Source organism: Anas platyrhynchos, chromosome 1 (genome assembly GCF_047663525.1).
Source record: "Anas platyrhynchos isolate ZD024472 breed Pekin duck chromosome 1, IASCAAS_PekinDuck_T2T, whole genome shotgun sequence".
NCBI classification, from domain to species: Eukaryota; Metazoa; Chordata; class Aves; order Anseriformes; family Anatidae; genus Anas; species Anas platyrhynchos.
Window position 1 is genome coordinate 4,280,946 of NC_092587.1, and position 23,580 is coordinate 4,304,525.

At 41.9% G+C, this 23,580-nt stretch overlaps 1 protein-coding gene across 2 annotated transcripts in view; it reads right to left on the reverse strand.

The window, feature by feature from the left end:
• Positions 1 to 3,715: 3,715 nt before the first annotated feature.
• Positions 3,716 to 23,580, reverse strand: part of SFMBT2 (Scm like with four mbt domains 2) — a 112,537-nt gene continuing 92,672 nt past the window's right edge. For both annotated transcript variants that reach the window (XM_027460891.3, XM_072042876.1), the window contains 5 exons: positions 16,064 to 16,239; positions 14,527 to 14,699; positions 13,340 to 13,588; positions 12,979 to 13,107; positions 3,716 to 10,937 (listed from right to left, as the gene is read on the reverse strand). In XM_027460891.3, the coding sequence (XP_027316692.1) occupies positions 10,797 to 10,937; positions 12,979 to 13,107; positions 13,340 to 13,588; positions 14,527 to 14,699; positions 16,064 to 16,239 (868 nt within the window). In that variant the 3' untranslated portion in view covers positions 3,716 to 10,796. The remainder of the gene's footprint in view (positions 10,938 to 12,978; positions 13,108 to 13,339; positions 13,589 to 14,526; positions 14,700 to 16,063; positions 16,240 to 23,580) is intronic.

Here is a 23,580-nt window from a genome sequence, read left to right on the forward strand (position 1 = left end):
ATCTACAATAGCCCCAATAAAATAGAGCTGTTATCACTTTTGCATACAAGCAAAAGCCATATGCACACAAAAAAAAAAAAAAAAAAAAAAAAAAAGAATTTGAGAAAATCAATGGTGCCTACACATCCATGCACATCCATAGAAAGCTTCACCTCCTCATAGGAGTAAAGTTAGAAGAATAATTTGTGCCCTTATGTTTTGTAGTGAGTGGAGACAAGGTCCCTGGTGTTGGATTTGGACCTGCTTGCTTTCTTCATTTCTTCTACTTCTCTCTTTTTGCTGTGTGCAGACCCCACTTTTACATGAAAACCTTACAGTGATTTCTAAGCAGATTTTGGGGAGTTTATATATGGTAGTAAAAAGTTTCTATTAATTTACAAGCTTTGTTTGGTGTAGTACCAACAGAAACTAAAAGATTGCTGTTAATCTTTGGCTGAGTCAGGGGAGTGGTTGATGTCTTCTCTTGGGAATAAGGGGCCATTTCCTTGGTGATCCCACCTAGGATTATCAAGATCTATCAACTCTTCAGAAGCTAACAACCCTTTCTAGCACCCTAGCTACTGGGGAGAGTCCACAGAATGAGTCTGTATTGTCATGACTGGCACGAATGCACACTTAAGCGTTCCCACCCCATGTCCATGACAGATACTGAAATCCCTAAAAAAGGTATGGCAGAGTGTCCAGTTGATTCAGAAGCACTTGAGACTAACAGCTGATCAAGTCCATCTACACTTCTCCATTGCCAACAGCTCTTGGCCGACCTACCTTTAGGCATGGCTGGGCAAACCCTTCTATATGAACCTGCCCTTGCAGCTTCACCTCTGATCTGCTTCAGCCAGCACGGCCATGAGCAGCAGGCCATTGAATTGGCTGGAGGAAAGATGGGAGCTCTACCTTACAATGCTTTATTTCAAGAGATGACTTGTCGAGACAAAAGCACAATGATGGCAGCAGTAAATATTACAGGAGAGTTACCTGCACTGCCATTTTCTGTTGTAGTGTACATATGTGCTCTATTTCCACAGGTAATAATTTAAGATGGAAATTGTTATTGCAGTTGCTTATTTTAAATTTAATCAGTCTTAACTGTGATTTTTCTGCTTTTACTTTTATTAATTGCTACATTAATCTCTAGTCTTATTCAGTTTTGGAGATGCTTAAAAAGACGATGGCCATTCAATGGCAAGATCAGCACTGCAGTTGTGCCTGGGAATATTGCACTTCATCATCCAAATGCCATCACTTTTGTGGTGTTCGTTTTTTTATTATTATTATTTTATGTTGTAGAAGTGCTGGGGAATCTCATGTTGCTGGAGGTCATATTTTGACACCCATCCAGAGGTCAAGTTAAACAAATGCCAGATAGGAATAAGATTTGTCTAATTGGTCTTGCCTTCTGAAGGGGAAGCAGTCAAGCTGACACCTCAAGGTGTCTTGCAGCACTATTTTCTCTAGTTTTAAGATTTCATGACTTATTAGAGAAGACAGTGTAATTACATTTTCAGCTGAGATGCAGTTATAAAATCAACTTATGGTAATTGAGTACAGACACTGCAGCAAGAGGTGTATCACTCTTAGGTAAATATCATAGCAGTAGAAGGAGTGAGAATCATCATTAAATTTCACTGAAGGGTGTGAATCTTGAAATTAAAAATTATAACAATACTAACAACAGAAGCACTAAAAGCAACAATATGGTTAATAATAATTATTTGTCTTGAAACCCTATCCAAAATCATAGGGATAAAAAGGAATTACATTTTCTTCATTTTCTTGTTGCTCTTTCACTTTAAAGAAAATAAATATGGTGTTTCCTCAGAGATGAAAATCCAACTTTTTCTTTTTCTGTTTTTTTTTTTTTTTTTTTTTTTTTTTTTTTTTTTATGGGGGAGGTAACTGCATGTGGGTGTTTATACTGCTGCTTAAATGAGTTCTTGATTATGCCCACCACAAATCAGACAAAGTATCTAGAAATCTTTCCCATATTAATCATGTATGAAAAACTGCAACACTAAAAATGGAGGTTGGTCTTCAAAATCTTGGCCTGTGATGTCAGAAGCAAGGCTGGTAGATGTTTTTCCCCTGAGGAAACCACACATGATAATGGTATTTCATGTGTTGGAAATTAGTTTCAAGGAACTCAGTTGGAATTTATTGCCAGTGTTTTACTAAAATCACTTTGCCTAACATTTTTCAAAAATTAGCTGTTTTGCAGAGCTCTGAGCATGTCTTCCCTAAGACAGGGCAGAAATTTAAAAACCAGTGTCTGACCCTTGCATTACTTTTAAATGACTATGTAATAAGCTGCAGGGAGATGCATGGATTTATTTTCACCTCTGTAGTCTGAAGAATATCATAAAACATTCAAGATTTTGCTCTTTTAGTTTTATGTCATCATCTGATTTAGCTCAGAATTATTTCCTTGGATAAATCCTTCCCATTCTCTACATCACCTTCCAGTGGTCCAGCAAGCCATATGTCTAAACTCATCACTGTCCACTGGACTGATACTTTATTTTTAAGGCTTTGGACAGGTCACTTCTCTACCTGTAGTGTTGTACTTCCCAAAGCATGGACTGTGACTGCAGCATCACAATGATTTACACAAAAGAATTTGAATTTCAAGACTTTGTTGACATCGTAAAAATATTTTTCATGTGGTTTTACTTCTTTGTAAATCATTCTAAACTAGCTTGCCCATGGTGGTATTTTTGCCTGAAAAAGAATAGCTAGTCTTGATGAACTAAGAGAAACAGCAGACTACGCAAGGAGCAATTGTGTTTCTTCCCTTTTGCTGTATCCACAGGAGACATCTGAATGAGATTGTCTGAGCAAGAACAAAACGAGGGTTATGCAAGTCATTAGCTATTTCTGCAGACCCCTGCAATGTGAAATGGAAACCTGTGATACAAGACTTTCTCTTGCAAAGCATGCCACGATCTCTGCAGCCCACCCTTTTGACCCAACAAATATCTCTTTCTCACTACTGCAGAATGGCTGCTCTCACTTTTAATGACTCCTGTAGGGCTTGGGAACTTGTGTTTACTGCATTTCTGCCCCATGGGCTGTGGCCCTGCTCTAATTCTTGCCCCAAACCATCATTCCTTGCCTGTTGCTCAGTTTATTATGTTAATAATGTCTTCCACCCTTCTCCCTGTCCCTCGCCTAGAAGGTCCTCAGATAAAGGCTGCTCTTGTGTCACCTCACCAACTCACTACTTTCTTTGTTTCATGTTCTCCAACACTGCTACTGTGGAGAATTGAAGGTACATAAAGCCAAACCCTACAAACTGAGGCTTGGCAGCTGTGGAATGTTGAAATAGGGAGGCTGCATTGGACCACTGTGTAGACCAGCTACTGGCTGAGTTCCTCCTAAATGACGAGTCCACCTTTTCTGATGTCCTCCAAAGGCACTGACAAAAGGCACCTCCTTAGGCAACTCTGCTTGGCCAACCTAAGCCTCACTGCAGGTGCTTCTCTCTAGAGACCAAAAAGGGAGCCTCTAGATCTGCCTCTGTGTCTAACACTGCAAGGGACAAATCCAGACTGTCCCATCCTGGAAGGTGCATGGAGTCACTCAAAACGGAGCTACGTTTGTGTTAGCAGCAAAGCCAAGAGATGGCTTTCTCACCTTATCTCCTCACAGGAGAACCAAATATATCAAAGCACAACCCTTACTGTCCAGTCAAACAAAAAACTACCACCCTGAAGAGAAATGTGATTTATTGTTACTTTATTAACAACATAGCTTACAATTGCTTCAAGTAAAAAGGGGATTTCATTTTTGAATAAAAATTAAAATATAACTCTGAATATAGATTTTCACTTATTTACATGAAAACATATATACAGAATAGAATCTTACAGCAAACTAACAACATGCCCTTTGCCCTGTGAACTTTAAAAAGTAAAAACACCAGCATTGATTGATTTATATGTATATATATACACATACATATATACACACATATATATACATATATATATACACACACACATATCTTTGTAACACACCGAAGGGATTATATACACAGTTTTGAATCAAATCTTCAGTACAAACTGGAATGCAAAACAATTCAAAGATTTCCAACGTGCATCACCACGAATGGACCATAACTGCTGGTTGTTGAGCTAATTTATGTTGTTCTATAAGAGACAGGAGGGTCTGAGTGTTTGCCTTGTCTCACCCTGGCACATGATAAGCCTTGACAAAGAAGCTTTGACTCCTTTCAAAGTCTGCACTTGAGATCTTTCACCTCGTTTGGACCATACCACAGCGGATGCTTGGCTGTACTTGATATCCCTGTCTGTGTCCACAGAATTGTCAGGACATAGTTTCACCAGGGGAATGTTTTCTAGCAAGCAGGCCCCTGAAGGTGAAGGCTGCTGAAGTAACTGCACATGGTGGCACACCCTGACCTGGTTTGGCTGAATGGGGACTGGGAAACATGGTGCACACAGCTATAAGCAGACATAATGACCATAAAATCTAGTGACGCTAGAGCAGCAATACGCAGGTTGGGTGACTTGGGAATGCTAATTTTTGTCCTGTCACATCGTAACACACAACAGAGTGTTTTGTAGACCAACAACCTGAACTCAGGGCACTAACACCTATTTCTATGGAAGAAAGCCCAAGTTTTAGCCCCTGACATTTCATCTTCTCTCCTTCATCTCACCTGGCCCCTGCAAAGGCTCAAAGCATCTTTATTGTGAACAAGATAGAGAAGCCTTCAGGAATGATGCTGATGGACCATAGCTGCCCTTTCCTCCTTGGAGAGATCATTCTCTATATCCAAGATATTTCAAGCCCAGAACTCCAACCCTCCTCTTCTTTCCTGAAACCCTCCCCACTATCCTTGGTAGGTATCGAGGCCAGGAATATTTGTGGGTAGATTGCCACACAGCAATTGTCCTGCTGCATTAAGCAGGACACACATCTCACTTGAACTAACTGCTGGTCCACAAATACTTCCCCACTCATACTAGATATAAATGTATTCTGCTGGCATGCTGTGCCATGGGCCATTACAGAGGTGGGAGTCTTAAATCAGCAACATGAAAGCTTTTTCAGGGTAAGAATTCACATGAAAGACTAAAATAATAAAAAGGGCATGCGTACTTAAAACTATGACCCAGTATGTTTTTGTGCAGTTCATATATATTCATATTCTCTCAGCAAGAGAATTCCAGTGCATGGCACCAAATCATTACAAAACCACTCTTCTCCTGCAGGACAGCTGACATTTAAAGGACTACTGGGCTGTAAAATTCTCATCTTTGATGACTGGCTCATATTCTAAATGCAGCCATTAAGATCATTTGCACTTGTTGCCGGAGTATCATACCAAATAATAGATGAGAACATTAAATGCTTCTGCTCCTTTCTTTGGAGTTCATGAGTACCTAAGGACATGAGCCTTCTCTCGTTAAGTCTGGCAGATTGCAGCTGAATATCCACCTGCTGGGAGAAGGAGGATTTTAAATTTTGTTTTAATTAACTGCACACTTTTTGACTTTTAAGTGAAAGAATTTGGTGAAGGCCTAGTCCCATAGCCCACGTGTGAGGGCCCTTTAACTAACCTCGGTCACTTCTGGATCAAATCCTGAGTAACAGATTCCCTTAATCATAGGTCAGCTGATACAACAAAAAGTATTATCAAGGGAAAAAATTGCATGCAATCACATTTTTAAAGAGCTTTTACATGTATGTACATATATATATACACTGTACAAAAGTTTTGCAAAACTCACATGACTGGGGGGAAGGGAATTTATTTGTTGAGTATATCTGAATTAAAGAAATGTGTAGTCACAAGAAAAAAAAAGAATATAAAATCCTAATGTTTAATATGTTGCTGATTACAGAAATTATTTCTTGAAAAAGGGAATCAGCTTTGTAATTCCAAGCAATGGAAAATACAGCATGACGTATCTTAGCACCAAAATGGAGCCCTTGAGACTATATTTATCCGCATGTAATAAAGCTGGTTTTAATGGTGTTCAGTTGCAGCATGTTCTTCTCTTTTGGCACTTGAATTTTGAAATGGGAGGAACAGTCTGAGCTGCGTCAATTTTCCAGACACTCTGTACCAGAAAAGCAAAAAGCATTTGAAATACCTTGAGTGTCTAAAACACTGCAGTTACATGGCAGCTCCATCACAATCAATTTTATGCCCTGAAAACACCAGAGCAGGCTTTTCAGGTGACCAGTCATTGATTATGGTGGCCCAATGGTTCTGGTTGGCCTTCAAAGAGCTGAGACAGCATTTGCTTCAGACAACACCTGTGGACTGCAGAAGATTGCAGTTTAATGCCAAGGAATGGTGGTGTTCCAGTTTAAGGCAAATTAGCTGCTTACCTTAAATCTTAATGATTTAAGGATCTGAAATCTTAATGGACTTTATGTATCCAACTTACTGAGACACTCTGTAAAACCCAACGTTCAAATACCTCTGTCAGTATAGATGAGGCCATCTCAGCTAGGACATGCATCTGCTAGACGCTTCACTAAGGACAGGGTGTGTAAGCATTGCCCTGATCTTAGTGGTTACCACAGCATTTCTAGGAGGTTTTCTGCACCCTGCAGGATCAAACTCTCAAGAGCTAGTGCATATGGTTAATACAGTGGAGCTGGAGACCCTGAAATCCTTCTCAGAGCTGAGGCCAACATGCCTCTGAGAGGTAGAAACAGCCAGGGTTCGGTCACCCTGGCATTGAGGAAAGAACAGGGAGTGTGGATGGGAGCTGTCTTTTTAATTTGGAAAGGGAAGAAGAACCAAAGAGAACATTTTTTGGGGGGGTGGGAGAGGTGCAGGAAGGAGGCAGGACAACCAACTGGAAATCATGGGCATTTTCATTAAGCTACCCTGTTAATTCAATGTCAGAGACCACTGCTTTGGGCCTAAAGACTAGGAGCTGGTTGAATTCTGTAAGGTAAGTGCTGATGGGGTTGGGAAGGGAGCAGGGACCTGCCCTGGGACCTGTTCAGCCTGATTCAGCTCAAGCTGAAAAGAAGCCAGATGGAGATGGGCAGGTGCCATGTGCTCCGTAATCCCTTACTTGTGCTCCAGAGCACAAAGCTCTAAAAATGTCCATCCTCAGTCCTATGTGCCTGAAGAGAGGCCAACAACAGGTGCCTGCACACCCTTTCTGTGGGAGAAAAGCAGTCTGTGTGAACGTGCTGAAGGTCAGCATCCAACAGCCCAAAAGCAACTGCATGGTTGCTCCTCAGCCCTTGGTAATGGTCTTGGACAATCACGAATTCAGCATTGTACAGTGGTGGCCTTTTTAAACTGCTAACGCAATAAACTTCTGCCCTGGGTACCAAATTCAGAACAGGGTGGGAGAAGACATGGCTTCACCAATGTTACTGGTGTACCTATGAAGTTGCACCAGCTCTGCATTTGACCCAGAACCTATGCAGGACCAAAAAAAACCTTCCAGTGGTTTATACTTCTACATAGCTTCTACACAGCAAGTAGAAGTGTTATTTTAGCCTAATAAGAATGCATTTCAAACATCTTTTTTGAAGTACATTACTCCAAAGCCTTGCTAATTTTCAGGAATTGAAGCGCAGGCAAGAATAGGCAGTTCTCTCTGATCTCTTCAGAGATTAGAGTTTCAAGTGGCAATATGAGTGTACTGCCCAATTAAAGTATGCCAAGCCCATTTACCCCTCTAGTTTAAGAAATTGTCTAAGAGGTTCAGCTCCAGCTTCTCTGGAAGGCAATCAGTGCAACAGAAAACAGTAACCCATTTCTCTTTTTCTTTCCATCTTGTAGACTAAATAATAATAATAATATTAAACCATTCACCACCCATTTGACACAAGGTAATTTTAGGCTAATTTCAGGTTATCATCTTCTGCTAAAGAACAGAGAGAGATAAACGAGAGGACACTGGAGAACATTAAATTGAAAGACAAATAGTAAGGAGAGAGAAACCTGAGGAAATAAAAGAGCCAGTGCGAGCTAAAAGTAAACTCTTTTTTTGTCTGTTTGTTTAATAGGTGAGTTTTAAATATGGTTTAACTTCCCTGAACAATCAGTAAAGACTCCCATGTGGTGGGCTCAATGCTCCACCCATCCCCAGCTTGGCCAACACCCGGGCTGGTTGTTCCTAGAGTCTGTGGCTGTCTGCTCCCTGACCAAGCCTCTACGAGTAGTTAGCTGCCATAGGAATATCTACAGTTACAGGGTTGATGGAGAAAGCACTGAACATTTTTTCAATGTATCCCAGCAAGTATTACATGTCTCTGACAAATCCCAGCAGCCAGAAACTCCAAGGAACATCAGAGTAGCAAAGGATGCTCAGAACAAGGTGGACGTGCTAAGCAAAGGATCAGTGCTAGGATGCTGCTTAGCGAAGTCATTCTCCTTCCCTTCCTTGAAACGTCCTCGTACACTTGTTCTTCTGACAGCAGCCTTTTGGGAGCCATCCCCTGCAGGCAGATGTTGTACCAGCTGTGGGAGGGAGCTGGCTGAAGCAGGGTGGAGCTGGGAGAAGCACCCACTCTGTTTTGTTTTGTTTTGTTTTGTTTTGTTTTGTTTTTTCCCAGCTCTATTCTTTTTGCTGGGCAGAATCCCTTTCTTTTCAGAGATGAAATGAGGTGACATTTTTAGGGGATCTTTAGAGGAATCCAAAGTAGCAGGAAATCCAGTCTAAAGCCAAGTTTTTGAATGTCTGCAACAGTCCAGAATCCTATTCCTGGATTTCTGAGAAACAGAAGGAAACCATTTGGCACAAAGGTGACTACTTCTTTTCCCTTCATTTGGTTAAAACTTGAACAAGATCTTCAGTGCAAGACAACAGCTGACAGCAGGTCCAGTCCTGACATCCCAAGTAAGAAAATCTTCAGTGATGTCCCAGGAGCTTGCGGAATCTGGCCCAGTCTGCAGTGGTTGCACCCATCACATTCTTCAGTGGCAAATCAGGAAACTCCCTGAAAAACGGACTAGAAAGTCTCCACGGATGCATGTCAAAGAGTCAATACTTGTTGCCTAACACATGCTCCAGAGCAGATTTGGATGTTGTCCAGAACGTGTATTTCCAAGGCTTTCCACCTTTAATCCAAAGAATCTAAGGTGGAAATTGATGAAGGAGAAGGCAGCTGCGATAGCCTGGTGTTGGCCAGGAGGTTTTTCTGAGCACATGGTGGTCCGTAGGATTTTCTGATCCAAGTTTGCTGTCAACATATGGTAACTGCTGGAGGTGGGGGCCATAAGCACTGCTTTCAGATTTAGGGCTAGAAATGGCATTTCTTTTTGAAGAGGTCTTAACAAAGTGTCTCTGGCATTACAGCATTGTAATATCACTATTAAATGTCAAGAGTGAGTTCACTGAGGCCAGGGAACTATGGTTTGTTTGTGATCTGTGAATAAAAGTCTGCTGAAATCAGTGGTTTCCTATGAAATCAGGCTAAAACTCAGCACAAACCATCCAATTCACTTTCTGATGGATAGATTCAATTTTATTGCACCTTAAAGTCAGATCAAAATTCAGACTTGATCTGAAGAATCAGTTTGGCTCTTGCTTTTGGAAGAATTTTATGCCTATGTGATGCCACCGACCTCTTCTGGATTATAGAAAAATCAGGCTCAACATGTGGGACTCAGAGGGTCATATATCCCTGTAAAGTAAATGGAAAATACTTATCCTATATATATACAACTAAGGCAAACCCTCTCTGGTGCACACCCTACTTGGCACAAAGCAAGCCCCCAGTTTTACTGGCCAGGTTGCCATTGGGACAATCTGGGGGCTGTCTACAGACTGGTGACACAGGGTGCAATGGGCCGGATCCTCAGCTGTTTTTTTACCTGAAAATACTGCAGCTTGAAAACACTGATGATTTTTATTCATACCTATCAACCAGATTCATGAAAGTGCAAGTGAAATCAGCACTTTCTCAACAGTCTCACCATTAAATCAGAACCCCCCCTTTTTTTTATTCACACCATGGACTCCAAAGCCAGGCCTTTGAAGTGACTTGAATTTAACTCGATGGGCTTGACTGTGAAGGATATCATGCATGGTCCTTTACAAGAATGCAGTACTGTACAGATCCCATCACTGAGACATTCAGCTTCTTGTACACAGCCAGCGTGGCTCAGAAAGCACTACTGTGCTTTAGGTCTTGGTGCAGCCCTGTCAATTCACTGCAGCTTTGTCTGATACCATATAGAAACCGTGGGTTGAGTCCTTCTTTATAAATCACTCCAGTATATCAAATAGTGTACGACTGGTAGAATACTTCATCCTTTTGTACAATTGGAGAGGGGGTCAAAAAAAGCCCAATGATCACTAAGATCAATTTGAAGTAAAGCCCAGGTCATGTTACAGATGTTCACTTCCATTTCAATATGAAAGAAGTGTGTCAGAGTTGGAAAAAAGCATTGTTCACATCCAGAAATTGACCTACACAAACCATCATCAGCCGAAAATGTCCACCATTCTCCTTGGGAATGTGTCTGCCATGGGTAGGTTTGCTTTAAAGAATGACAAACAGTCTGATCCAAGCTGGCCTGGCACCACAGCGTAATGGGTTGGCGAGGCTCACGAGGAGAGATGCCAGCAATCTTTCAGTGTGCTTTACTACAAGTACTGAAAAATTAGTTCAATTTGTTGCTAGTTTTTCGTTGTGTTATTTTTTCCCCCATAGATTAATTCCCAGTGCTTCCAATTCCATGTGTTTTTGGAAAAGAAAAGAGGGAGGGGATGAAAAACTTGAACAAGTCACAATGCTAAAAAAGAGAGGGAACAAGAAGGGGAGCAGAAAGAAATGGAGAAGTGCAGTCAGTTGGCATATTGTGCATAGAAAGCAACTTTTACTCGCTCAATCTGGTGACACAGTTTGATGGCTGGACCAAGCTTCAGCTCCATGCATTCTTGCACCGTGGGCAGTGTCAGCAACAGGAGGGCTTGGCCATCGATGTCCTGGGGAGAAAAAACACAGTGATAATGGTTTTGTTTATGGATTAGGCAGAAAGCAGAACCAGATATGGAGAAGCAAGAAGAGAAGTTTACCCCAAAAATTAAAGACAGTTTTGTCCTCTGCCCTTTTCTCCCACTTTGATGCAACCCATCTCCTTTTTCTGAGGTACCTGATGCTTTGTTTGGAAGTTGTGTATTCATAGGTTCTCACCTCACCCACCTTTTGGGAAAAGCCTCCCAGCTGTGAAAATGCTGGATCGCCTTCTAAAGAGGGGACCACAGAGATCAGGTATGTCCCATTCCATGGCTGAGCAACTGAGGCAAGGAGAAGGCTGCAGAGAGTACACCAGGAAACACAGCAGGGAGCTGAATGGACGAACTGAAGTCAGTCCCAGTGCCAAGCCAGACCCTTCTTTCCTCTTTTTTGGCACACGGTTTGCTTAGCACAGGTTTATGTCTGCCTCAGTCCATGTTGTGTCCCCTGGTCCACCCAAGATCTGCCTTGTTCTTCATAAGCTGCTGAACAACCAAGAAGAGCTCTTGCAGTCTCTGATATCACAAAATCACAGAGTGGTGAAGGGTCCTCCAGAGGTCACCTCCTTCCCTCAGACATATTTATGCTCCAAACTCTCTGAACTAGCACCCCAGACGAAAGACATTTTATGAGGGATTTCTGTTGGCTTTATGATCCTCCTTTTAATTACATGCTCAAGTCCTCTTTACTCTTTAATGGACTGAGAAGCAGACCAGTGGGCTACAAGACTGTTTTTTACCCCCTAGGGAGGATCAGAATGTAAGTGCAGAAAAAGCACAGTAACTCCCAGGCAACATAAACTCCCCAGGACAGCCCTTATTAGGTAGTGTTAAACACAAGGAGGATTTGGACACCTTAAACACTGCTTTGATCAGGACTGTCCCGTTTTTCAGGTTCTTCCTACGGTGAAGCTTGATGCTTTGGCTTGATGGTATGGCAAATAACAAGGAAAAGCTCCAGTCATCTGTGTTTGATTAAAGTTCCTATAAAATTCTCTTGTACAGGAGGGACAGGGTTGGCTTTCAAGCCCTGGAGTTATTCCAGGCTGATTAATAAATGGTTGGAGCAAGCTGCAGTGCAGCGACTACAGCATTGTGCTACAGGAGTGTTTCAGCCTTGCTCTACACTCACACTTCAGTTTCCCCCAGCCAAAGCTGCTGTACTCTGGCACAGAGCTATTCACAGTGAAAAATCAGAGATAGTTCAACATGCAGTGGGCCATACCACTGGGTGCCATTGGCTATGGACTAATTAACTGCACTTGCTTCTTTCTAAATATGATTTCCTAGAGCTGCCCTTTACTTTCAGCAGTTGCTGTTACTCATTAGCCAAGGAATGGCTGTTTCTATATAAATTTTACATGTTCACACTAACTTGAGATGAAGGGCATTGGCTTCTACTCCCATAAACTTACCTCCTTAACGGGAGATGTTTGGCATCTCCTGGAATTGGGTCACCCAAGGGCCTGCCTGACTGCCAGATCTTCAAAAAGATGTAGATGGGAATTGGTGCCTACATACTTGAAGCACCTAGGGGTTGGTGCCAAAATCAGCTAATTTGGGGTTCAATTGTCAGTTTTCTGCTTCCCTGGCCAATATTTTCAGACAGGGAGCAACCACGTAGCCAAGAGAAACAGCTGTATATGTACCAAATAACCACTATCTGTCGATACTCTAAGGTGTCTGTGCTGTGCTGGGATTGTGCTGTTGACCTTGGCATGGACCACAGAACAACAAACAAGAAAGAACCAAACTTCTAGATTTTGCCAAGGTCTCAGTTTGGGGGCTTTCTGTTCCCTCTGAGTATCTGACAAGGCTCTGACTTGAATTTCCAAGGGTAGCCATGCTTCATCAGACCCTTTGCTACAGCTTGGTCTCAGGGGATCTGAAGCCCACTCATACACTCTTCATGGAAGCCGCAGGCCCAATATGTGCTGCCTTTTTTTTTTTTTTTTTTAAATGTGAATAAACACCACAGACACAAAGAGAAGAGTTACATGAAGACTTCTACCTGCTCCTGAAATATTTTGGCAAGGGGTGCACAGTCAGTCAGTTTAATAAACCTCACAACATCAGTCACAGTCCACTCCAACGGATTACTGTCCAGGACAAGCTTTTCTTCCTCTTCATGCTTAATTTCCTAAGAAAAAACAAAAGCTCTCATAAAGAAAACTACCTGGTGTGGAGAACCATGCTGCTGGTGAATGGAGATGCCCTCCTCAGATGAGAAAGGCTTGGCACTGAAGGTCAATTTATAGAAACAAAGAATCATAGATTCATTAAGGTTAGAAAAGACCCTAAAGATCATCTGGTCTTTAGGGAAAACATTAGGGAAAACACGTCATTACTTGGGAGCTTGCAGGCACACTCACTTCCTTGACTTGCGTGCACTTCTCTGCCTCACCAAAGGAGAGGGGCTGGGGTTTGCGGCTCCGCCGGGCCCTCTCTGTGGGAGGAGGTCTGTCCGACTCGGTGCTGCTCCGCAAGGTAACCGCTCGCCGGGGCCTGGTGGAAGGCACCTCGGCAGAGGAGGTATCGGTCTGGTCATCGCGGAGCTCAGAGCTTGTTTCCTCGCTCCCTGTCTCATCCTCCATCGCATCTGGCTCGTCATCTTCACTCTCCTGCACAAGGACCATCAGAGAAATGGTAGCAAACCTCGGACATGAATACAGCAGCAGCTCAAAAGGCACCACATCAAACTGCACACCCATGTCCATGGCAGTCCACAGCAACATTTATTTTAGCCAAATTATCTCATTTTCTTTACAGTGCTATGTAGATTAACCCTCAATTTAGATTTGTCACAAAATGTAAAAAATACCCAGTGAACAAGTTCTTTTTTTTTTTTTTTTTTGTATGTTTCTAACAAAAGGGCAATGGTAATAACTCATCTGGCATGAAACGTTCAGCAGATTCCTGGGAGTTTTGTCAGACAGAGCTTGCAGACATACACCAACTGATGGGAAGTGTGTATTTTGAATATTATATATACCTAAGTTGCCCAAATGACTTTGACAGCCGAGCTCTGATCATGCATCCAAGGCATATCCAAGGCACAGGCCTTAAGTGAAATAAAATTTATACCAAATTAGTTATATTGGTTGAAAGGCCAAAAAACTTAGGTAATGGTTGATTTCATCTTAAAATGGGTTTATTTCAATCTAAATTCCCTTGAAGAAGTATAATTTAAGGAAATGAGGCTGAACCACACCTAAATGAGGACTAAGTCATGAAGATGCAAGCAATCAAGTTATAGTGGATAAGAAGTTGCTCCCCTCCAGCTGAAGTGGAGGGAATTTAACTAAATTGGTGGAGGAAATTTAACTAAATGAGTTTTCTTTTGGGTTGCATGAAGCAGCTGCAATTGATAGCAGAAATCTTCAAAATGTCCCAGTACAACCAGTCCAGTCTTAGAAGCAGAGAGTGGTAAAGAAGAATTCAAAATGGGAAACAGAATTGGGGGGAGGTTGCTGATAAGTCCCTCAAAAATGAGATGCAAAAGTGCGTGGGGGGGGAGCAATGAGGGAAATTTGCTGATATATCCCAGTGCAATGCGTACCTCTCCAGAGCCTGCAGCATTCACATCAACAGCTGATGACCTCCTTTTCTTCTGCACAAAGATGGATTTCCGCCTTTTTCTGCGTCTGGCTGGCTTGACATGACCACTTTTCATGTTGTTATTTTCCCCAATTGGTGGCTTAATGATTTTTTTCCTCTTCCCATAATAATAAGCTGGAGAAATGAAAGCAAAATTCTCACTGAAAACTTTAAACCACCAAAAGAAGGGAACTTCAGCTTGCTTTTCACTACTGATTCGGTATTACACTCTAGGTGCACTTTTATGAGGAACTTTAAAATGCCTTGATTTGGAAAAAAATCCAGTGTATACATAAGATGTCATTGTGGTCTAGCACAAAGTGTTACAGCTTTTATGTATGCACTTTTATTGGTGATGAGTTCAGGATTTAACCCCACGCTATGTACTCAGAGAAAGTTTCCACTAAGCTGAGCAGCAATTTTAAGCGAGTAAGCCAACATGTTTCATCCTTGATCTAATGCCCTTCTGCATGAGTTAACAGCCTAAGACACATTTTCAGCTGCTAATAGTTTCAGCAGAGGGTAGAGAGGGCCAGCTATCCTGAATTATGTATGTTGGTTCAATGCACAAAGGAATGTGTTTTGTTTCTGTTTTCTAACTCTGAGTATTTCTTGGCCCAAGCTGAAATTAAGGATGTGAAAATCCCCTGGCTTTACATCAGGGGCTTGGTTCATCTGCTTTTTTACATGCCCTACATCATCCTCTGGGGCTGACAAGCAGAGTATCTTTGGACATGTAAAATGGTACTTGGCACCCATATCAAAGTTTGTAACTGCACCGAGCTTTTCACAAGATCAATGGAGTTTAGGGCACCATTCATCTGGCCAAATAGAAACATCAGCTCTAGGATAAGATAAGCACAAATGTAGATCCCCCAGCTGTACCCCTCCAGCTCTCCATTCACTACCAATGGGTGCTAGGAGTCCATCAGGTGTAAAATTCTATAGAAACCCATACTCAGTGATATGAATCTCTCCGAGCCTGCTTCTTCTTCAACCCTGGCATTGAACAGAAGCAAATCAGTTCAAATCAATCATACTGGTTCATTGCAACTTCTGTGATAGAAGGACCCACTTCCACTTTCCTCACCAGTTTAAGACCCAGTTATATCAGTAACACTGACCAGTAATAACAGTAACACTGACAACAATGATGCAGCAGTTTAAATCTCAGCTGGCCACTGCAGGCTCCTTTTATGTGCTCCTTAAATTAACTCTGCATACAAAGAAAAGTCAATACTTCCAAGGAGCAGTGAGTTTCCAAGAGATATATTAGGACGGGGTGAGATGGACTGTTTTCTGGCAATGCCTGTTTCTCTGCACAGAATACTAAGGGAGCACATAGTGGTCAGGATTAAATAACTACTCAACCTACATGAGATGAATCCTACTCATTATTAATGCATTACCCAATTCATGTTCACTCATGTTCTAGCTCACACACAGTATCCCACTGCTCTGATACCTGGCTAGCAACAAGTCCTGCAGCCAATACTCACTGTACTTGGTTTTAGTATGAATGGAGCAGTTCTCCGGGCAGACTTCAGCCACCAGCACAGGGCTGAACAAATTCGGGCAGCACTCCAACTTTGCACAGACTCTTCTGCAGAAATCCGCCACCTGATCCGATGTTCGCACAATCTTAACAGTCGCCCTGTACGTCTTCCCTCTGTATCTAGAAAAGAGTTCAAGATGACCCCGTGTTACCAATCAAGCTTTGATGCTACAGACCAGATGCTGCCCTCTTGTAGGGGGACACAGTCCTTAATGTGAAAAAAAAAAAGATTGGGTGAAAGATTGCGTGAAAGGATCCTGGAAGCTGAGCTGTGGCATGGTTTTGGTCTGGGAAGGCATACAAATGCAAACTAGATATACCTGGACATACAGCAGAAGACAGAATAAGCTTCCGACCGACTTGGTGCAGATATTATACAGGATAATACACTAATACCATGAGCTGACACGAAGTTTTGCAGAGAGGGGTGTAGTCTCTTCTTATATATTGACCTGTGATGAGAATCTTACACACCTTGCAGAACTTTCTGGTCACCACCCTGTACTGGCAATGGGCTCTGTAGGCCCTTACTACACCTCTGGTCTCCTCCACTGCCTTCTTTCTTGAGGCAGCTCCCACATCACATGCCAGCTCACAACATGTCCACCGTTTGATCACGCAAACTAAGGTCACTTGCATTGTAGAAGTATTCGGGTGAACCTGGATTGTCTGCCATATGGAGACCAGATGACTTTGCTGCTATGAGATCTGGGCAGTCCAAAGCCCAAGGAACTCATCGGGAGTCTCTGGAGTGGTTTAACGGGGTTCCAGGAACAGGTCCTAAAAACAGCGATTCCTACAGGGAATGCTTAGAGCAGAAATCCTCAATGAAAGGTTTGTCTTAAATTTGTTAACCATGTGCTACTAAAACATTTATTTCAGTGTTTTATATGAAGTGTTTCTGAGCGATAAGTGAAAGAAAGATACAGTTACATCCCTGCTGTAATACGTTGTAGACGTGAACTCTGAAAAACCAATTATCCTCATAATTTATTAAACAGCAGCACCAAGCTATTGTAAACAGTGAGATAAGGTTTTTAAAACATCTCTTACGCGTCCTGAGGAATGCAACACAAGAGACAATCATGCAAGCGCCTGGTGCTAAGGCATTATAAATGTGCTTTAGAGGAGAGAAAAGTGACACACAAAAGAAAGGGAGGGTGAGACAGTGAAAGAGAGATTACTGGATTGGAAGCAAAGACGAAGATAGAGTCATCAGGAAAAATGAGACAAAGCATTTGTGAGTACATTACAACCCATAGGTCACTAGCAGGGAGGCAGCTCCTGATAGTCAGATATGGAAGAGGAAGAGAAACAAAGGAGACGTGGCTGGAGAGTTAAAATACACAGCACGCACCTAGACTCAATTCCCTCCCTCTGAAGATTTTACTGAATTTCACAAAACAACTGAGAAACCAACTCTTGCTGCTCTACCACCCAAAAGTTCTTTCTGGAAACACTGAGATATGGGAAGAGGGTTTCATCTCATGGTATGTGAAGTCCCATAGAGGCGATACCCAAATGAAACTCAGGTCTGAGAACATCCCAATCTGACCATTCTCATGTCACAAAAGACTTGATCCAAACTATCACCTCAACCTAAAACTCTTCCAGAACCTATAGGAGCATCTCTGCAAGGCACCAGACTCCCAGACACCCTATTTGGTGCCCCCAAACTACCCCAGGTTATGGAGACAGTCCTGGAGCCGTTCACTTTCCTTATTTAATTAGCCAACCCTTTGTGCACCCTGACAGACCTTGGCAGACATATGAGATAAACTGGACAAAGTGCTTCTTCTAGGCAGACAGCACTGTTATTCCGGCTCCCCTATGAAATAGCAGTGCAGGCTGGCTGGCTAAAAGGGGGTTGGCAAAACCTAATATGAAAAGAACAAATTCTACAGGCATTAAAATATATCTACTTATAAATGTTTTATATTTCTTTTCAATGTGTTTGAAAAGACTCCTGCCCTTATTACTTCTCCAGAAGCCATTAAGTTTAATGACAGCCTAGATCGTTAGGTCAGTAAATCTGTGACAGGCTGAAGAATTTCATTGTGCTACCTTCACCTGAACCTCAACAACTTTGCTTGGACTAAAGCACCACTTCCAGAAAAGCACCAGACTCCCCTTTAAGGTCTTCATGCTGGGAGAAACCTGGCAGCAGGAGAACCTGTATCTATAAATCTATGCCTCGTTTTATTTATGGGTATGTGTGGATTTAACTTACATTTATTTGTCCTTGTTCTGACTTTCACCACAAGGATGAAAAGACTGCATCTGGTTTTGTTTCCCTGCAAAAAGCATTGTAATCAGATTGCCTCTTGATCTTCTTTCTTACAAGCTAAGAAAGCTGCCTGATGGCTATTATTCAAGGATGGCTGACTTCTTCTAACTGCGTACTTCCTATTGTGTTTGGCTACCCAGAAAGGACCCATTGTACATTGTAAAGTGCCTGGTGAAAGAAAAAGATGAAATTATGAAAAGGAACAACTGACTGATTTCACAGTTCGGTCTGAATGCAACACACATAGCAATTAACAGACTGGATGGCAAAATGTAGATCAACACAACTGCACCAATGAGTCTCAACAATCCAAGGTGTTAGTACTGGCCACAGTATTATTTTTTACATGATTTTGGCCTTGGCAGCACCTCTTTCAACTATAAACCAGATTCTACTAATATTTTCCATATTTCTCACACTACAGATTTCTAACACAAACACCACCAAATGTAATCTGAGCTTGTCTAGGACAGCCATGTGGAAAGAACTCTTTTGGATATAATCAGAAAAACCTTTTCCATTAGCATCATTCAAAAACTTACCTACTACTGATATTCCTATTGATGCTTTCAAACAAGGCCTCCTATCTTCTTAACCACTTTTAAGTAGTAAGTAACCTGCATGCACAGCATGGCAGCACTGGAGACAGCAAACACTTTACTTTAAAAATGATTTGTTACTTTATATGTTACTTTAAATGATTTTGTTACTTTAAAAATGATTTTTCAGCTCAAGTCAAAGTAATTTTACTTTACTCTCCCTTTCTTTCTGCCCTCAGATCCCAAAAATGCAGAGAAACCCTTCTGGCTGAAACAATTTCCAGGAAAAAATATACTCAGGATCTTTGCTGATTCATGAGCAACAATATTGAGCTAATAGCACTTTGCTGGCAGTATCATACTTATTCTTCTTTTGGAACCAGACATTCATGAGAATAAAATGTCTTCTAGGAGCTCCAGCTGGGGTCCATTGTGCAATGGTGTGAAAAGGATCGTGATGAAGATACATCAAACTGCACGAGCTTTGAGATTACCCTCATTTTCCAAGGTTTTATCACAAGGATATAGCTAACAGTTCTGACAACCTTTGAGACTATTTTGAATAACTCAGTGTCTAAAAGCCTCCACCTCCTTTCAAGGATCAAAAATTCCTATCCGTTCTTTTGCAAGAGATTTCCAGTTTCCTTTCCAAGCTCAAAGTCCACCAAACATATGAAATCTCCTGCAAACACCAGCCACCCACAGCAGATAGCCAAAGTCTCTCTGCATTGGCTTTACCAGAAACAATTTACCAGTCCAGCAGCACAAACTGTCTAACACCCACTTCACTGTTTGATTCAAACCCTGCCTGTATGGACCATTGCAAATGTCCATGATAGCAAACCCTAAAATCTTTATCAAAACCTTTAAAGCTACTCAGTCCATTCTGAATACCAGGGATTTTGCACATACTCCTAATCTGGGTAAAATCAACAAAACCATAGTAAGTTTACAGTAGTAATTACACTAATTCACTTTTGCAGTGCCTCAAAAAATAGGTGCAGAAGACAAATCACGTCACATGAGCTGTAGATTTGTACTGACATTCAAGGACTGCCATTAATAATTGTTTGCCCCCTGGACTTGGCACCACTCCACAGCTTGACTCTAAATATATTATGGGAGACTGTGATGAAAGCCTTGTTAAAGTCAATACAAATAACTTCCACTGGTTTTCCCCCAGCCACCAAAGCAGTCATCTCATCACATCAGGCAGAATTTGTCCTTTGTAAGTCAAATGCTGAGTCCTCCCAGCCACCTTCTGGTCCTGCATATTCTTGGAAATAGCCTTCAGGAGGCTTTGCCTAATAACCTTTCCAGAGACTGAGGTTATGCTGACCAGCCTGTCGTTTCTTGGATTCTCCTTCTTGTCCTTCTCGAGGTGCCATCTGATGTTTGTCTTGATCAAGTGAACTTTCAAATATGACAGAGAGTGGCTTCACAATGACATTAGCTTGTTCCCTCAAGCAGAGCTGGATGCATCCCATCTGTTTGCATGCACTTGCATACATCCACTTTGCTTATGTCATCTCTAAGTTCTCTTCCATCAACCATGGGCAATGCTTCACTTCCTTGAACAGGGCTAGGGACACGGAAGGCCTGAGAGCAACCCTTGCCAGCTGTTGAGGCAAAAAGCAAGCCAAAGAATACACCAAACACCTCAACACAATCTATCACAAATGAAAGTCTTGTAAAGCAGCCACAGTGAAAAGATGGTGATTTGGGGTTAATATTCCTAGAATTCAGCTGCTGGATTTGCAGGTCTCAGAACTTCATTTTTCAAGCAGTCCAGGACTACACATCTTTCATATTTTGGTTAACCGGGCTTCCAACAAGACACCAGATAATGCTCTGCACAGAACGGTACTGTTTATGCACAAAGTCCTGCAAACATGGGTAAGTCCAATCAACCCCGCTTACAGCTGTTAGAAATAAAAGCCTTTGTATGTAAGATTGGGAAGCCAAATCTAGATGTAGGCACTGAAATTAAAGCATCAAAACCAGAAGGGCTGAATGCCCACAGCTTTGTCTATTCCTCATAGGAATTCAGGGGATTGGGCCTGACATTTCTAACTCATCATCACCAATAAATCAGGTTTGACTACTTCCACAGAGAGCCAGCAGTGCTGTTGGGAAGCGAATGCCATCACACACTGCAGACACATCTCTTTGGACAATCTAAATTGTTTAACTTCTTTGCAAGGCTAGCGTAATTGATTCTGCACTGGTCACTCTTGACAGCAGCGTAAACTAAACGCAGGTCGCCCAAAGACTGGGCTAATGCATTCATGGCACTGAATGATTTGGCATTTGGGCCAGTGGGAAAAAAAAAAAAAAACATGCCACCTTCTCACCATCTTCCTCCCTCCCCTTTGCTCTACCCTACCACAACCATCACTGCAAACAAACAACAACATTGTCAAGATCTAAGGAGTTGTCAGCTCGCATCAGAAGGAAGGCGGTGACACGACATGTCACATTACAGCGCCGGCGCTCCAGCTGGCTGTGGAGCTGTCATCATTAGCAGCAAGACGCCACTGGGAGCTGGCATAGCTGGAACTCGATGTAGACAGGCGTTTGCTTGTTACAGGTCTCTGTTTAAGATTCCAGAGCACAACAGACTGTCATACCTGATGTAGCATGGCATGTGCTGTTTGCACGTCTCAGGGTAGCTGATTTCATAAGCACGTTTCTTTTTCTGCTTCTGCACAAGCAGATGTAATTAAAACCCCAGTAGGCTAGATGAAACAGCTCAAGTAAACCCAGGGAGGGAAAAAAAAAAAAATAAAATCCTAGGGTAGTCAGATAGGGCACATCTACCCTTTGTCACCCACCAAGAAGTACTCAAGGTATCTGCAGGCAAGCTGGTATGACCCATCAGCACCACTCTGTGCTCCAGCCCCAGAAACCAAACAGCTGCAGCCATGTGGTTCTCTCCAGCACCATTAGCTCCATCTCCTAAGGAGCCAGAGGACAACACCATACTGAATGAGAATATATTTCTATGCTTCGAGTCACTCCAAGACTTGCTGTCCTAGCTCTGAGACTGTAAAGATCCATCCTGTGGCTTGAAAAAGTTGAAAGATGAAAATTGTTTGACTTGCTGAAGAGCTGAGATTGCTGCTTCCTAGGGTAGCCATCATACAGGAACACACAGCCTGTGACTGTCTGGCCAACACTGCATATAAAACCTTGGCATACTTTTATCTGGCAGGCTATACAGATATAAGATACATCCCAGCAGGCTGGCTGCCCTGCTAAATATGTAGGAGAAGGAAAAAGACAAAAGCACAAATGGGTGAAAGTGCCACGGAAGAAAGTACAGGGGATGGAGGTGGTCCTTACTGTACACCTAGCACATCAGTTAGCAGTGAGGGAGGTAAGTGCAATAAGGATTGCAGCAGCCTTAAGAAGTACATACTACTGCTGTTGAACCAGGCAGATATCCATACTCAAATGAGAAATCCCAACAAGCTTCTATTCTGAACACTGCTAATAGGAAAACTGCCCACAAGCTTGAGTCTTTGCAGGATCGAACAGAAAAACGGAGCATTACAACTCGATTTCACACTGCTAAGTACCTTTTAGAGTGCATTATCTGTCGTTTGCTAGTACAAGGTGTGGGAGCCCAGAATCAATGAAGTCATCACCCATGACCTGGTTTTATTTTTAATGAAAATCTGCATGCACAAGGATGACTTTTGGATTCCCATCCAAAAAATTTCATTTGATAAACACAAAAGCATGACTTTCCACATGGCTGAGAGAAGCAAATTAAAATAGGATTTTCTGGTGGCTTCTCAATTCTAATTGCAATCCTCCTTTCCAGTTTCAGATTGTGCGGAATAAAAGGTTCTCAATTCTCTCCCTCAATCAGAGCACACAAGAGCTTTCTGCAGTATCGGCATGGCCAAAGATCAAATACAACAGCAATCAATAATTCCATATTTGACAGCAAATCATTGTAAATAACCAAAAGAAAACTGCTTTTATTTGAAAAGGAGTAACAGAGTTCAGCATAAAGGGTGAAATTCACTGCATTTAATGTCGGTACTCAAAAAGTCACAGCAATCAAGCTGGTCAAAAAGAGAGAGCTATCTACAAAGAACTATTTGTTGACCTTTGTCTTAAAATGGGAAGGATTGTTTTTTGGGAGGAATCTGGAGAGAGCATTGGTGATTGTCTCCTCTTTTAGAGGAATAATGGTTCTTGAGACACGTCGTAAGTACAGTGCCCATATATAAAGACTTAAATGGTACATTTTAAAGATGGAAGGAAAAACAGAGTATTTTTTAGATACCAAGATTTCTTAAATATTGTTTAGATTGAGATAGAATTGATTCTAGAAAGGCATTAAAGCATAATCTGAATCCCACATCTGCTAGTATTTTGTCCTAACCACTCTCCTATTTAAAAACATATCCCTGCCATATTGCTTACACTTTTTAGTGCCATTGATTCTTGCCAGGTTTTTCTGTATTAGAGTGACAGGCTCTATATTAAAAGCAGCAATACTGCTACATTTAGAAAGCCAGGAATTGAATGAAATCAATAATAGCCAAGCTTATTGGAGCACCTTATCATAAAACTCAAGACTTCACTGAATGAAGATGGCATATTTCTTCAAAATCTGGA